Source organism: Cryptomeria japonica, chromosome 3 (genome assembly GCF_030272615.1).
Source record: "Cryptomeria japonica chromosome 3, Sugi_1.0, whole genome shotgun sequence".
Taxonomy (NCBI): Eukaryota; Viridiplantae; Streptophyta; class Pinopsida; order Cupressales; family Cupressaceae; genus Cryptomeria; species Cryptomeria japonica.
In genome coordinates this window covers 684717526-684734657 of record NC_081407.1, presented here as the reverse complement: position 1 = coordinate 684734657, position 17132 = coordinate 684717526, and the positions used below count along the sequence as shown (strand labels likewise).

Below are 17132 nucleotides of genomic sequence, written 5' to 3'. Positions count from 1 at the left end.
TTCATGTCTATACTTCCACATTTTCCAAACATGTCAAACAGAGCATTTCCAACCGTAAGCATCTGATATTAATTGCCCATACTCTGTTCCAAAGCTCCCATTTTGGCACAGGTAGAGAGTACGTTGGCAAATAAAACTGATCGAAATGGAAATCTATTTGTTGCATTGACTGCATTGTGAGGATGCTTATGTATTTCATTGACAGCATAAAGCAGGAAAGGACATGAGAATATATCCTTGGGGAGGTATTCTATGACAGCTGCAAGGTAGATGAGAGTTTCTTATGCCATTTGCTTTGTTCTATGCAGTCAAACGCGAGAACATTGTTTGAATTCAAATGCTAACGGTGATTGTCTTTTTAACGGAAACAGACGGGAAGGGACGTCAAGGGAAGGAATGGGCCCACAACACACCTAAGTAGTCAAAGCTTAGTGTGTGTTGTTTAAGCTTGCCCCCTTAAGACATCATAATTGATTGGCTCTTCACTCCTAAGACCTTCAAAAGTCTTTAATGGCTTCATTGAGTCCTTTTGTCTTCCAAATTCACCTGCACCAACTTGAATTCTCCTTCAATGCTTGATTGCTCGTTCACTTGGAATTGAATTGATTTTATAACTAAGAGATCACTTGAATTGTAGGTAGACCCCTTCAAATGACAGAGTAGGCTTCCTTTTATACCTTATATATGTCTTGAAAGCATTTTATCCCGATGGCTTTAAATTAAAGTACTTTCTCTTCTATCTGGTATTGGTGGAGCAGATCCTTTTATGATATGTAAGTTGAGAATATTTTATGAAAGGTCCCTAAATGAATACACTTTAAACTGATTTTAATATAGCTTGAAGTGTGCAATATGGAAGGTTTGTATTCTTAATCTCCTGCCCATTTCTTAATTTAAAAGATGATATCTTTATTAAATATCTTTATTAACTTGATTTCTTCTTCAATTCTTGATGAATGCTTGATTGCATGTTCACTTGAATTGAATTGATTTTATAATCAAGAGATCACTTGAATTGTAGGTAAACCCCTTCAAATGACAGGGTAGGCTTCCTTTTATACCTAATATATGTCTTGAAAGCATTTTATTGTGATGGCTTTAAATTAAAGTACTTTCTCTTCTATCTGGTATTGGTGGAGCAGAGGTTGCATTGCATCATCCTAGGATACATATTTCCGCAGATACAACACAAGTTAAATGTATCCCAGGTCGATGCAAAGAAACCTCTACTCCAGAGATCACCAAAAAATAGAGAAAAAAATTTAATTTAATGCCATCAGGATAAAAGTCTTTAATCAAGACAGATAAAATTTGAGTTTAATTGTCATCATTTACTTTGCCAAATTCTTCACATGTAACTCTTGAATCAATTTCCTACTCACAAGAATTTTATTATGTCTCAAATATAGGGAAACAGAAGGCTTCAAATAGAAAACTTGAACATGCAACTAAATCCATTGACTAACTAGAAGAACAAAATTAAGAAACGGTTTGATCATCTGAGAGATGTTGTAGACTTGCAACTCACCAGCTAAGTTTTTGCGGGTAAGAAATTTTTTTGTTTTGGTTATGGTTGTGGTGTTTATAGGGAGACATTTACAAATTTATATCTATTTTCACTATTTAATGGTTTATGGGTTCGTAATGGTAATTTAATGTTCTTTCATATTTTTGTATATATTCTTTATAATAGCCTTTTATATTGATTTGTTCTATTATGCATAATGGTGTGGGTCAGACGGCTTTGCCGTCGGTGCATGAAAGCATTGAATGAGTTCTACTTTTAAAAATTACATGAAACATTTTTAATTTATTTGATTTAGTGTTATTTGCAAAAAATGATTATCAATGATGTTTCCTTTCTCCAAGAATTGTCTAGGATCTATCCATCAAATAATATGTAACATCAAATGACTAAATTTTTTCATTAGAAATGCTTATTTTATTTAATTATTATCTAAGTGTGAATTAAAATTTATATCTGTATGGAAGCATAACATACAAGTTGAAGAGTCTTGTGCAAGCAAATTTCCTAAAAGAAAGCAAGCAGGCATTATCTTGAATGACATGGAAACAAGCTCATCAGCTGCCTAGAAGAGAGCAATTGGAGAATGGCAGAGGAAAGTGTTTAAGGGTGATAAATAGATAGATAGTATGCAATACAAACAAACAATGTCTGGAGTGTCTGATGTGACGTCTCTAATTTATGTCCGGAGGGACTAACTAGTTTTGGAGTTCCTGCAAAATCTATTGGGCCACGCTTGGAGGAAATCAATGTGTTCATGCAAGGAGCACCTTTTTTCTATTATGAGAATGATACTTTTGCACCGAGGGATATTCGGAAGTCAATATCCAAAAATTTCTATAGTGTGGAACAAGAGTTGGCAAACTCGAAGTATAATTGTCAGCTTTCAGAAGACCAAGAGGTTATGTACACAATCTCCCAATAGAAGAGCGATTTCAAGAATTACCTCTCCCCCCCATGACTATTCAGGAAGCACTTCCTCAAACAGAGGACTATTGGCCTCCATGGGATCAAAGAAAAAAATTAAAGCATAGACTCTAGACGATGTGGTGGTGTCCTTCATGAAGAACTCTACACTATAATTGAAAATTCACGAGGGAAACTGTAAGATAGTGAAGAGAAATACAATCTTGAAAAGTGGGAAGAATGGATCTTGGTTTGGGTGGGGCCAAGCTAGGTGGCTCCTCTAGAGGTTGACGAGATAGAAATCATATTAGGATTTGAAAAAGATCACACTCGTGGAACTTCGTGTGCAAGTGATCAATTGTGGTGTTTGGGTAATGCATTCCAAATAGATATAGTTGCATGCCATCAGGATAAAAGTCTTTAATCAAGACATTACCCATTTGGAATGCAACTGCATCTATTTGGAATGCATTACCCAAACACTGCAATCGATCACTCGCACATGAAGTTCCACGAGTGTGATCTTTTTCAAATCCTAATATGATTTCTATCTCGTCAACCTCTAGAGGAGCCACCTGACTTGGCCCCACCCAAACCAAGATCCATTCTTCCCACTTTTCAAGATTGTATTTCTCTTCACTATCTTGCAGTTTTCCTCGTGAATTTTCAATTATAGTGTAGAGTTCTTCATGAAGGACACCACCACATCGTCTAGAGTCTATGCTTTAATTTTTTTCTTTGATCCCATGGAGGCCAATAGTCCTCTATTTGAGGAAGTGCTTCCTGAATAGTCATGGGGGGGAGAGGTAATTCTTGAAATCTCTCTTCTATTGGGAGATTGTGTACATAACCTCTTGGTCTTCTGAAAGCTGACAATTATACTTCGAGTCCGCCAACTCTTGTTCCACACTACAGAAATTTTTGGATATTGACTTCCAAGTATCCCTTGGTGCAAAAGTATCATTCTCATAATAGAAAAAAGGTGCTCCTTGCATGAACACATTGATTTCCTCCAATCGTGGCCCAGAACTCCAAAACCAGTTAGTCCCTCCGGACATAAATTAGAGACGTCACATTAGACACTCCAAACATTGTTTGTTTGTATTGCACACTATCTATCTATTTATCACCTTTAAACACTTTCCTTTGCCATTCTCTAATTGCTCTCTTCTAGGCAGCTGATGAGCTTGTTTCCATGTCATTCAAGATAATGCCTGCTTGCTTTCTTTTAGGAAATTTGCTTGCAAGAGACCCTTCAACTTGTATGTTCTGCTTCCGTACAGATATAAATTTTAATTCACACTTAGATAATAATTAAATTAAATAAGCATTTGTAAAGAAAAAATTTAGTCATTCGATGTTACATATTATCTGACGGAAAGATCCTAGACAATTCTTGGAGAAAGGAAACATCATTGATAATCATTTTTTGCAAATAACACTGAATCAAATAAATTAAAATGTTTAATGCAATTTTTAAAAATAGAATTCGTTCAATGCTTTCATGCACCAATGGCAAAGCCGTTTGACCCACATCATCTCTCACCATCGGAATTCCGACGACAACTAATGAAACGCCTGACTAGGATGTTGTGCATCCGACGACACTCCTTTGTCGAAATTTTATACTTTGGAGTCGAAATTCCGACGATAGCCCGAGATCGCGACAGTATTCTTTCGGGGAATGAGCATCCATGGTGGCCGTCGGAAAGGTTGGAGGTGATGTCAGAATTGCGACGACCACAAGGATAGTTGGAACTTCTGACACAAAGTTTTCGACGTCTTTTTTTGTCAGTAGTGCGACGAAATGTGGTCGAAATTCCGACGATTTGCTGTTGAAATCTTGACCCAAATGTACTAGTGACAATATCTTCAAGAACAAAAAACATTTCCTCTCTAACAAGAAGGATGAAGTGGTGTGGTGTGGAGAAAAGAATGGTATCTATTCTATCAAAATTGGGTACCAATTAATTGATCATGATGAGAGAGAGAGGAAGGGTGGCTAGTTGCTCTTTGTTGGGGAAAAGAATGTCTTCCCAAGGCAGGGACCTTTGCATGGTTGGCAGCGAAAGGAAGGATTCTTATAGGGGAAAGAAGGAAAAGGTTGGATTTTTTGGGCCCTACAAAGTGTGTTCTTTGTGAAAGGAGGAAGAAAGAGTGGATCATCTTCTTTTAAATTGTGAATTCGCATCTCAGTGTTGGAGAATGGTGCAATTGAAACTGTCATGGCAAGGGCCATTGCCGACAACTCTTAAGGATGTATTTACATGTTGTTCGGTTTGTTCAAGTAAGTCTATTTTTTCCTGTGTTTGGAAAATCTTCCCTTCAGTTATTATTTGGGAAATATTGTAGGAGAGAAACAGGCGGGTTTTCCAAGATAAATCAGAATCTTTGGACAAGGTTCTTAATAGAATCAACATTTCTTTTGAGGAAATAGTAGGTGATGTTGCTTCTAAGTTCTCCTTAGACAGGATTGTGCTCTCAAAAGAAGATACACACATTTAGAATTGTTGGTCGAGGATCAAGTTCCGACCTGTCCATGGGCCTTCTTGGGTTGATCTGATGCTCCTGTGACTTCTATAGAGAAATGTGAAAGGCCATAGATAGGGTGGTTTAAGGTCAATTTTGATGGTGCCTCTAAAGGAAATCCAAGAATTTTTAGAGTAGGTGTGGTGATTAGGGATTGGCATGAGAATATTGTGATGATGGGTGCTCAAAAACTTGAAAAGAGCACCAATAATGAAGTGAAGTCCAAGCAACATTATTGGCAGTTTAGTGGAGTTTGAAGCTTGGTGTTCAAAATTTGCATTTGGAAGGGGATTCATAGATCATTAAAGGGGAATCTAATGCTTGGTTTTTAAATAAATTTATCTCCAAAATCATAAAATGATTTAAATATCTTCAATAATTACAAGATTACACATGTGAGAAGGACTGGAAATGAGGTGGTTGATGTGTTGTCCAAGTGGGCAACATCATTTGATGAAGTGCACAAAACCCACTTGGAAGATTTTCGAAATCTGGAAGAGGTCGATGTGGTAGGTGATTTAAAAGGGTATTATTAATACCACTCATTTGATGAAATGGGAGATCGTAGAGACAGGACAAACTTTCAATTATTTATAGGACTTTGGGCCCATTTTTGGCAATGTTGGTTGCAGGCTTTGTGAGAAGGTGACAAGTATGGAGGCCACATTTACTTTGTACACCTCTCGACAACAATTGGTATTTGTGGTGGATGTCTCAAAGAAGCGGCTGAAGTGCATTTTCAAGCATGATGAAGACACCTTCATTCAGATTGTGACGATGTTGTTGGGGGATTGCTTCCTCAAGATCATGCACAAGTATAGGACCAATGTGGATATAATGACCATGGTTCTGGCATGGGGTCTGGAGTTGGGTGAGAGGAAATATGTTTTGGTGGAGGTCATGAGGCAATGCATAGAAGACGACTGGTTGGGTGGTCCAATTGATCTCTTGGCAATGGCAATGTCGAGGGTTGGTTTTGATGCTGGAGAAGGATTGTACATCGGTGGAATTCACAAGTTGTGTGAATTGGTCCCATATATTCGGTGGCCCTTTGGACTGGATAAAGATGAACATCGGGCAGAGGCAACAATTGTGTGGGACTCTCTCAAATTGTTTCTGAGAGAAAAGGTGGTGGAAGCCCGATGCACTTTGGTGAGTAATTTTGCAAGGGGAGGTGAGGTGAGGTGAAGCTAAAAATTCAAGGAAAAGGAATGACGAAGGTTTCGGGCAAGCGCAGGGCCAAAGTGCGCAGGGTGTCGTGCGAGTGTGCAGGTGCTGAGAAGGGTGGTGGTGGTAGCAATAATGCTGGTGAAGGGCCAAGTGGTTGTGCCGTAGTTTTTTCTACAAGGCAGGTTTTGTCAGATGGTTTTTTGTGGTCAATGCATATATGTTTTTTGTTTCATGTAAATCTTTGTACATTGATCGTGGTCTCTTGCTCTGTTATATGCAATGTAGTGTATGTAATGTTGTCATGTTCAGGGGTGATGATTTGGTGGGTTTTGGGGGTATGGTTCGGGTTTTTTTAAGCAGTCTGGGACTCCTTTTGATACATGATGCCCAAATTATATACTCTTGGCAAATTTTCTCTGAGAATGCCAATATTTTCATAAATGTAGCAAGTGGTAATGGCAGATGGGTAGGGGTTTCTAGTGGGAGTGTCTAATTTATCAAACATTTTGGACTTTTGCATTGTAAACTTTTATTTCAAGTCTATTAATAAAATCAAATACTATTATCAATTAAAAAAAAAAATAGTATACTTAAAAAAAATAACTAGATTATTTGCACATTACTTTATTAAAAATAAAAATATGCTTCATATTTGATATATATTATTGATTAAATTGATAAAAATGTTTAAATATAAAAGAATTTATATAAAACTATTCATAAACTGAATATTTTTTTACAATGAATATTTTTAAGATTTTCTTAAAATATAAATGTTGACTAATTACTTTATTTTTAAGGATAGATTAGTAAATGTTGCTTTGGTGAATTGGGATTTATGTTTAGAGAAATTGTTAATGACAATAAATGTTTAATCAAGTTAAAATTTGTATATGCTGATTCATCCTCATCCCCCACCTTGTCCCCTGGCCATCAATATATGATGTGCCCTGCACATTAAATAAACTTGTGTTTAGCCAACCTAAGGTGGGAAGGGTAAAGGTAGATAGTTAGTCACATTTAAATTTAAAGTTTTATATTAGGCAAGATGGATCTTCAACCACAAAGGTGATCTTACAATTGAGAACTAATCATAAGATAGGTGAGGGGCTAAATCTCATAGTCTAATGTGTGCATGGAAATAGGGGCAAGCATAGTTGTAAATAAGTGGATTGTAACCATGTGTATGGGATAAGTAGTAGGCATATAAGAATATATATAAATAGTGGATAAATATTATAAAACAAAAGACCCAATCGTATACAAAATTGCACCATTTATTTATTTTTTATAACTGAAAAAATTCATTAAGAACAACCCAACAATCTAAAACTAAAACTTAACTCTAAACAAAACGAACCAGGCACCTCCTCCAAATTACACCATTTACTAATACATTGATATATCAAAATTTTATCTCAAAAGTAAATCAAAAGTAAATCAAAAGTAAATTCTAAAACTCTCTCGATATATATATACTTTACTGTCACCGACTTCCCCTTTTCTCAAATTTTGATCCATAATCGCATTTGTCCGCAAAACCCGTCCCCCCTCTCTAGTTTCGAAACTCATGGAATATTTTGTGAAAGAGAGAAGCATCCGCGAAAAATGCTGCCCACAAATCAACATCAAAGGGTTATATGCGTGCATTTACTCAATAGGATCGAGGTTCGAGTCTATGAAAGGTATTTTCTAGATAGTGGGCTACCCTGACAAACTCCCTTACCCCACGTTATAACGATTGGAATTCAAAGAGAAGTTGAATGAATACACATCTCAACTACTTCATTTTGGCGGAAATCAATCCAAGCACTTGAGCTGCACAAAATTTTGTATTAATTAGCTGTTGGAACGTGTGGTTGAAGTCTCGGAGGCCATTCAAACAAGTGGGTAAGGGAGTCCCAGTCCCTTTCATTAGGTCGGCAAAGGGATTTCAATTCAACATTCCCATTACAAATTTAAGTGCAGAAAACAATGACCACACAACTACCCTATTCTATTGGAAAGACTTTATGGTGAGGGCCGGCTTGTCCGCCTGAGAGTTACATTTGATTTAAAGCTTTGACAATGGGTACTCTGCCACCTGGTAAGCGAACAAGCTTACAAATAAGGAAATATCAACTGCTACAATGCAAAGGGGTCCATTAAACAGTAGGAGCGTTGGTGGGGTGTTATTAGCGGATATGGTAGTTTAATGACACCACTTTCCGTAGAAATTTACTGTACACAACTGAATATGAAATTTGTTCTGTTGTGGTGGAATGATTGATGGATCGTTGAAAAGGTACCAATGTACATGCTTGCTCTAAGGAAAATTCAAAGTCACCCGTGATATGGGTACCAACTACTGGGAAGGTTTCATGTGGTTAAAACTTGAAAATAGGGATGGTCACAATGACCCCATGAAAGATTAGGGTTTTCTTCATTTTTCTAGAATTTTTTTGTGGGTCAATTCTGCAGGTGACTTTGAAAATTTGAGCATGATGCTACCAAAGTTTTGACCTGTATAGCAGCAAAATTAGATAAAGTAGGACCCACTTTCCGGCAGGCCATCAAGACTGCTTCCTAAATGTGTATGGCTAGAAGGACCCAGTGCACATAAACGACAGCGTAGCATGAGCTGTAAAAAGATTTTGTCAGTTGTGGATTTCATCTATATAATGATAAAAGTGTGTGAGAACAGTAATCTCATGATCACAATGTCCTCATAAATGGTATCCTTACAGCCTTCATGATATTCTCTTGTAATGTGATGTGTTTTTCATCAGGATTCACCTGCTTAAAACACCAGTTATTCTCTCGTCTTTGAAAATGCAAAATACAATTTGCCTTGGCTTTTTCTTTTTCTGTGATTTTTCTTCTTTAGCTTTGTATTTTGGCCATCAGATAGTTTTCATTCACGCAGAATATGCAAGGAATATGACCACGCAAATTGAGAGTTGAATAAGAGTAACACCCAGTCACCAAATTATTGTAGTATGGTTATTAAATATTCCCTTATTTATTATCACCTACCATAAAGTCAATGCATTCTAAAGATCAAAGAGTTTCAAGGTTCAATGATTAATTCATGGAATGTTGGACCCTACAAACAGGTAGCTTAATTCAATGACATTTCTACGCGGGCAGTGAGACTGAGATTTAGCAATAAGTTGGGTGCATCCAATAAGGACATCAAGGATTCAAAAACCTGCTGGCAGGTCCTCTTGTTAATGTGGCGTCCTGTACAGGGCATTCTAAATGTAGGGAGGCCCACACCTGATTTCATTAGTTCTGATTCTGAGAGGACTATAGCATTTACACTCTATAGAATATAGGTTTCACCTGGGCTTAAAGAAAGGTCTCATACCTTATGAGCTATCTTGCAATCCAAGCACAGTTAGGTTAACTGGGAGCAGGGCATCAAGGACCTAGGTGGTCAATGGAAAATTTTGCATGCAGGCAATCAACATAACAATGATAGAAGAGCCAACTTAACATTTAAAACTTAAAATTTAATGTGATGTATCTATTTTTAAACCTTTCCCCAGTGTAATAAGGTTTTGTCATGATGGTTGTCAAAAGTTAGTCTTCTATGTCTGGATATTTTTCACTCATGAGACAGAAAGGAAAGTCTTTCTGAAAGACGCATTCTGAGAAACCATCAAGAACAAATTTTAGAGTTAAAAAGCATGATTCTAATAATGTGAATACTCAAATCAACTTCATGAACTAAGATAAGGCATTCTTTGTCAACATAAACAATGTGGAAAATAGAAGGATCGCTAATTTCTTCTAGCTAACAGAAGGATCACTAATTTCTTCTAGCTATTTTATGGTAGTTATTGTCATATCATATCTCAATGATTGTTTGTTATGTCAGAAGGCAAATAAACGTATAAAGTGGGTGCAATAAATTGATCTTTTGCCATGCACCAATACCAACATTACTATTAAAAACTCAATTATAGGTCCAAAAAGTTTGTCCATTGATATTATGATTTTGTTCACAAAAGTGTGCATCCTTCTTTATTAGTTGAATGGATCAATACAACAAAACACTGTGCAAAGTAGAAGAGCATGCCATGCATCAATACCAACATTACTATTAAAAACTCAATTATAGGCTCAAAAAGTTTGTCCATTGATATTATGATTTTGTTCACAAAAGTGTGAATCCTTTTTTGATCGTTGAATGGATCGATACAACAAAATTCTGTGTACAAAGGAGGAGAGCATGCATGGACCAGAAAAGATGGTCTCATGGTGAATTAGTGCAGTCGAACTGTAACATTTGTAGAGAGTCATTTAGCCTTACATGAATGGTATAGAAATTAGGACACCAGCTATACTTCTACAATTAGCTTCAATAAGAAAAACATTTACAGAATCACAGGTCCAGGAATTATCAATCCTTGGTTTTTGTGAAGAACATGATTATCCTGTGTTCTCTTCTACTCATCAGGAGTCTAGGACCAAGCTACAATTCAAGGTGCTAATAATAATAGCAACTAGAAAATCAACATATAAAAATTGCAGCTTTTTTGTGAACTCAAAACTGTTTTGTTCTATTATACAAATCAATCATAATGATATTCTCCTACTTTTGAAAGTGCTCAGGATTATAGGTTAAAAGGGCACATCAGAGTACTACTGTGAAATATCTTGAAGCACCTAGTACACAATAAGGGAAGTGGCACTCAACTTGATCCACCATGCATCAATCTGGATACACTTTGTTAATTTGTACAGAAGACAATACTTCAACTTAAAAATTTAATAGCGACTACTTGCCATGGAAGCTACATCAAATTCACCATGTCTTAGAGACACAGTTGATTTGTCCAGACTAAGGGGATTGGGATACTGAAATCCATTGCGAACTGATGGAACCATAGAAGATGATCTTTGCATCTGCACACTACTTAGGTATGACTTGTGATCCACTGCAGTATGCAAAGACATTCTCCTTTTCGATAATACTGCATTTCGGTCATGAGTACTTGGTCTTTGCTTTGGAGCACTCTGCGAACGAACCTTGGCTCTTGAAGATTCAGTATTAGCCATGTAGTTAGGAAAAGCAGAATAACCATCAAGGTAACTCTCAGCATATCCACTTCTAGGAGTAAATGGGCCTCTTTTCCATCCACCTGAGACAGCTGAGCTTGCAAATTGAGGACTGCTCTGTGCTGTTGAAAATGCACCATCTTCAACATAGCCATAATCTGTATACATAGTTTGAGGGCTGATATCTCGAGAAACTAATATATCTGATGTTGGCCTAGGAATGGACAGTCCAGATATTGGAGGGATTGTCTCAATTGAAGCTTGTGTAGGATTTGAGTATTTGGAGTTTGGAGAAGGGTGAACTCGATGAGAAATTTGAGGAATGTGGTTAGCACGTGGAGGATAATGAAGTGCAGAAGTAGTGGAGGATATGCTTGGCTCTGTTGAAATAGAATCTGATATTGATGCCATCCATTTCTTTGAACTCAATTTTGTTCTTCCAGTATCCATCTCAACAATCTTTGCACTTCCATCTAAGCTGCTACTCTCCATATCCTGTTCACCCAAGCAAGAGACATTAGAACTTAAACATGCACAGGCAAACTTCAAACTTCCACATGCTCCCTGTTTTCTTAACTTTAGAAAAGCACTACAAGGAAAATATCTAACTGAACAGGAAGGGGAAATCCCTAGGGAACCAATTAAAGTAAATATTTACATGTTGAGTGTACGCAGAAAGTAACCCTCTATCATTTTTTACTGTAGTAGTTTGTCTGCTTTGCACTCTGCCCTCCAATTCACCAAAACCAGCAGTATTCAGATTCCTTCCTTCCTGCACATGGAAATACACAATTGATGGTAATGTGAGACACAAAGTGAATTCGCTCTCCAAAACGTCTTATGAAGTAAGCATAATAAACGTCCTTGCATATGGAAGAAGATTTGCTCGCATCCACATAGTTACAGATATGGTTGTCTTGAGACTCAGAATGAAAATTCATTAAATCTGAGAGTGAATAAAAGAAGATTTGCTTCAACCATATTGCATACAGTCTACAAAGGAGACACACTCATTTGCAGATGCTAGGCTTCATAAATCTCGTGATACATAAAATGAAGCCCCAAAAATGTGTCTTTAGAGAAGAAAAATCAATGAACTAGAATCGCAAGTGTTTACCACAGATTTCTTTGAATAAGATTCCGCTTGGCGCCTTTGCAGAAGTTTTGTCTGAACTGCCTGTCCTTCCTCAGACTTCCTAACTCGGCGGGCACGAACTCGAGCCTGAACCCTTACAAGGGCTTGCATGCATTTCAGTGTTTCAGCTGCCTGCTTTCTCACAATATTCCCACGAACCAATGCTTGCAATTTAACCAGAGCCTTCAGGGCACATAGTGCTTTTCTTGCCTGCAAGGTTCAGTTACAAACCTGTCATATTGTTATACCATTACAACATGCACCTTAGATAAATAGCAGGAAAATTTACATACCAGGTATCCTCGGAATGCTGACTGAATCTTCATGGCTGCAAATTCCTCAATGTCTGTGCCTCCATAGGCAAAAGAATATCCAGTACTTGTTAGCCGGACAACAGCTGCTGCTGCATGGGCAGCTGCAACAGCTGCATCTGCTGCAGCTGCTGTTGCAGCAGCCACAGCTATAGCATGTTTATTTTGCTCGTGCTCTTGTCCTGAGCTATGATTCTCAATGTACAAAGCCTTGGGCTCTGCAAGAAGTTCAGAACCATGGTCTGAATATGTATCTGCATTTTTAACAGATCTTCCACCAAAACTCCATCGCCGTCTATCCTTTGATTTTGACTTAGTCTGTCCCAAAACAAATGAAATCAGCCCGTAACTAACAGAAACTTAAGAATCCCGTAAGAAATAATAAATACAAAACTATTCATATTACAGTTTTAAGTATGTATATGCAAAGTGCTGTATCCCTCTGCAACGAAGTACATAAACCAGGACATAACTGGAAAAACGCTACACACAAATAAAAATGATCTTGGGACTCCAATTTAACTAACAAACATAGGCATATGTCCATCTCTGCATCAGGTCGGAGTTTTAATATACACAAGAAATAAGAATAAATCCTATAAACACAAACAAATGGAGCTTGCAAAAGTCGGAGTTTTAATATACTCACAGACACATCTGATCCTGATCTTAATTCCTGTCTATCATCTTGAAGAAGAGGTAGGCTTTGACGGGGTTGCTTGGCCTCTTTTTTCATTCCAAGGATGCTTCTAATCCATCTCATAGCCTTACCCATTGTGCAAATTCCTCCTTACCACAAAGCACAATTCAATATCCTACACAAACAAAAGCTTCAGGGTTGGCTTTGCATTGCCTATAACAACAATGTAATCTATCCCAACATGACTTGAAAAACCCCAAACCCAAGCTTAGTCATAAGTCCGTACAGTAATCGAAACACCATCTGTCGACACTCAATTTTCACTTAACAGACAAAATCCATATGACTAACATTCATTAAATTACTTCAATCCACTAGAATATCTGAAATTCTGTTGAACTTCGAAACCCATAAACGCAATTCATTCTGCATTGATGATTGAACCCAATACTGCTACATTTATAAAAGGCCTGATTCCAAATCTTTGACCAGATACTAATTCAAGATAACCCCATAATTCTACATCACTTGTGAAAAAGCCTATTCTTAAGCTTTAGTTCATACACTAATCTAAAAAACATCAGAACCGATTCCATCCACTCTCAATTTGCACTCTGCGTAAAAGACAAACAGAACCGACATGTCTGACATTCATTGTATTGCTTTCAACAAACAAACTCGTATCTCGTATTAAGCTTTGAAAACCAACATGTGCAATTCATTTTGCTTTGAACCCAGTAATCCTACATTTTTAAAAAGGTCCCAAACCTTAATCCATAAATCAATTGAAAACCACCCATTAATCATAGATTACTGAAAACATCTCAAGTCCCACAAAATTAAAATAGCCCATGTGAAAATGGCCAAGAGACAATTGATACCTGTACTAGTAGATGCAGAACGAAATAATGCTCTTTTGCTGTTGCCCAGGCTATTCCTTTTCAATGTATCATTTGGGTTCCCTGCAAAAACCTGATGGGAACGCCAAATTTCTGAAAGTGGGTCTGACTCAGGAACACAAATTCATTATACTTAAACAAGTTCTGTAACCAAGATCTAGGCTAAGTAAAAGTCAAGCCAATTGAGGAAGCCCAGAATTTCCGAAGGTCAGAGCTCTGTTACATGCAGACAAAGTACAAAACCAGAGGATCCCCACTATGACCAGGGGCACCCTCCAAGAAGGCTCCTTGTTTTTGACTGATTTAGTACCAGACTGTGACTTGTACTGGAGGAGAAATAAAAAGGACACTGTACCAAGTTTCTCACAAGGAAATACAGAGCATATAACAGCAGCAGCAGCAGCACATCATGGCCTCTGCACAAATGTCAGATCGATTGCAAGAAATGGGATTGAACAATTCACACTGTTTACCTAGAGCTTAAACAAAAGAGAAAAGAAATGAGAAGGGCCAAGAAGAAACAAATACAAACATCCAACAAGTGACGTTTTGCAAGCTCTCCCGATTTTGCATGTGATCTTGTGTACTCCACACAATTATATTGGGAAGCCCAACCGACCACTGTATGTATATACATTGCATATATAAATATACACAAAATCATTCTTTTTAGCTTAGTAGACTGTGTCAAATTCCAAAGCTCTGAGATGGATCATGGGCTAAGGCTAATTAGTCTTAAATTTCTCTCTTTTGGGTTTGTCTGAAATGTACTAACATCTGGGGATCTGCAAACGACCACTATTTTTACGTTTTGATCTTGTGCAGGTTGACGTGTAATCCGTGAGATTCCAATATGCTAATTTGGGTGGATTTTTCTAATAAATCTTTTAAATCTTGTGGTCTTTAGCTTAGAAAGGCTTTGGACTCGTGATTTATTTTATTATGCTATGATTTGACTGGGCAATCGAACTGTTTCGTTATCTGAGCTTTTTGGATTATAATTGGATTAAGGGTCTGAGCAGGCCCCTAATGTGAGCTCTGTGAAGACATGTGGCATGTTTTTTTGGAGGATTGAGTTGGAGTACAGTTAGATTTAGTCTTTTCCTATTTGATTTTTATGATTTCCCAGGATTATATTTTCATCATGGAACAGACTATGAGAATTTTGTCTTGTATTTTGACATTCTCCTCTATAAAGTCATTCAAGGGTTGGATTTTTTATGTGAGGGGATGAGGAATGAGTATTTTCATGATTGGTGAAAAGGATGTTAGAAAGGAATAAACAAAGGGCATTTTTTAAAAGTATGTTATGAGCAAATAAAGAAATGTTTTTTTTCTGCAAAAAAAAAGTTTGGTAGAGAAAAAGCTACTGCCCCATATCTTTGACTTCGAAAATTGTTTTAAAATATCATATCACCAAATCCCTCAACAACTAGGTACATTACATTTAAAAATAAATATTAAGACAGAAGTTAGAGGACCAAAGTTTAATGTAGAATTGAATTTAGTAGTTGTCTCCAATGTTAGTATTTATAATAGAGGGGGAAATTGAGTACTTAAAAAAAGAAGAAGTTTTGAGTCATTTTGGTATAATTTGTTATTTTTCATTGGAAGTTAGAGTATAGGGGAGAGCATCTTATAGTCATATGATACTTATTTTCAATGAAGTTTTCCTCAAATCTAAAATGCAACAAATTATGTGATGCCACATCAATGCATCAATTAAAATGGCTTAGCGTACAACTATCAAGGACTTGACAAGTAAGTTGTACAAAATTGAGAATGATACATCATAGAACCATGAAATTTTGGGGGACGTGAAGTTAGGGTGCTACATTATAGGACCCTCTACCCTCTATTATGAGTCTTACCTAATATTATTTACACAAATTCTTAAAGATTTCTTTTGATTCTAGTTCATCCATTTTCATTAAATTTTAATCTATTTGTGGAATTAACTCAATTTAGTTGTACAATTTTTAGAAATAAATCTCAAACTTTCAAATTTCAAATTCAAATTTGGGACCAACCTAACTCTTCCAACTAGTTTGTATGTGCCAACTCATGCATAATTGTCATTTGTATTTTTTTTGTTGAAAGCTAATAAATATTATGAGTCTTGCCTAATCTTATTTACACAAATTATTAGAGACTACTCTTCATTCTAGTTCATCCACTTTTCGTCAAAGTTTAGATCTATTTGTGGACTTAACTCAATATAGTTGTACAATTTTTAGAAATAAATCTCAAACTTTTGGATTTCAAATTCAAATTTGGGACCAACTGAAGTCTTCCAACTAGGTTTTACATGCCAACTCATGCATAATTATCCTCTATGATTTTTTGTTGAAAGTTAATATCTATTGTTAATCTTGCCTAATCGTATTTACACAAATGCTTAGATACTTCTCTTCATTCTAGTTCATCCACTTTTCATCAAATTTTATATCTATAGACACCTAAAATTGTCCTCCTTAATTAAATAAATATTTTTATTTATTTAATTATTTTATCCTAAGTTTTCTATTAATTAAATAAATTCTTATTTAATTAATTCATTCATTTAGCCTCTTCTAGTCTTTTCCTCGTTTAAATAAATATATTTTTTATTTAAATTATTTTTCCTTAAATTAAAAAAATATTTTAATTATATAATTGGTCCCACTTCTTCTATTTATTAAATAAATTTTTGTTTATTTAATTAATTCATTAGCCTTTTCCTCTAAGACACATGTCATTTATCTCTTAATTTTTCTCTACCTATCGCCTTCATTATTTTATTATTTCCTCTACCTACCCTTTAATCCTAGTCGACCATTTATCTTTTCAATTCTTAATCGTATCCCTCCATTTTTTAAAGCATCTTCTCTCTTTCTAACACCTAATGTGTCTACCTAATCAGTACTTTATGCAATCAAACCTTCTTGTGATCAAGCGACTTCACAACCATAATATGTTCTTTGTTGAGCTC

General features: G+C 36.3%; 1 protein-coding gene across 1 annotated transcript; it reads right to left on the bottom strand.

Annotated features, from left to right (window-relative positions):
• Window positions 1-10229: 10229 nt before the first annotated feature.
• On the bottom strand, window positions 10230-15232 carry LOC131051129 (protein IQ-domain 26). Its single transcript, XM_057985505.2, has 6 exons — window positions 14144-15232; window positions 13272-13437; window positions 12605-12940; window positions 12294-12521; window positions 11835-11948; window positions 10230-11671 (listed from the first exon to the last, which is right to left on the bottom strand). Exons 2-6 carry the CDS (start codon window positions 13395-13397, stop codon window positions 10886-10888), a joined length of 1590 nt encoding a protein of 529 aa, XP_057841488.1. The 5' UTR covers window positions 13398-13437; window positions 14144-15232; the 3' UTR covers window positions 10230-10885.
• Between the last annotated feature and the right edge of the window lie 1900 nt (window positions 15233-17132).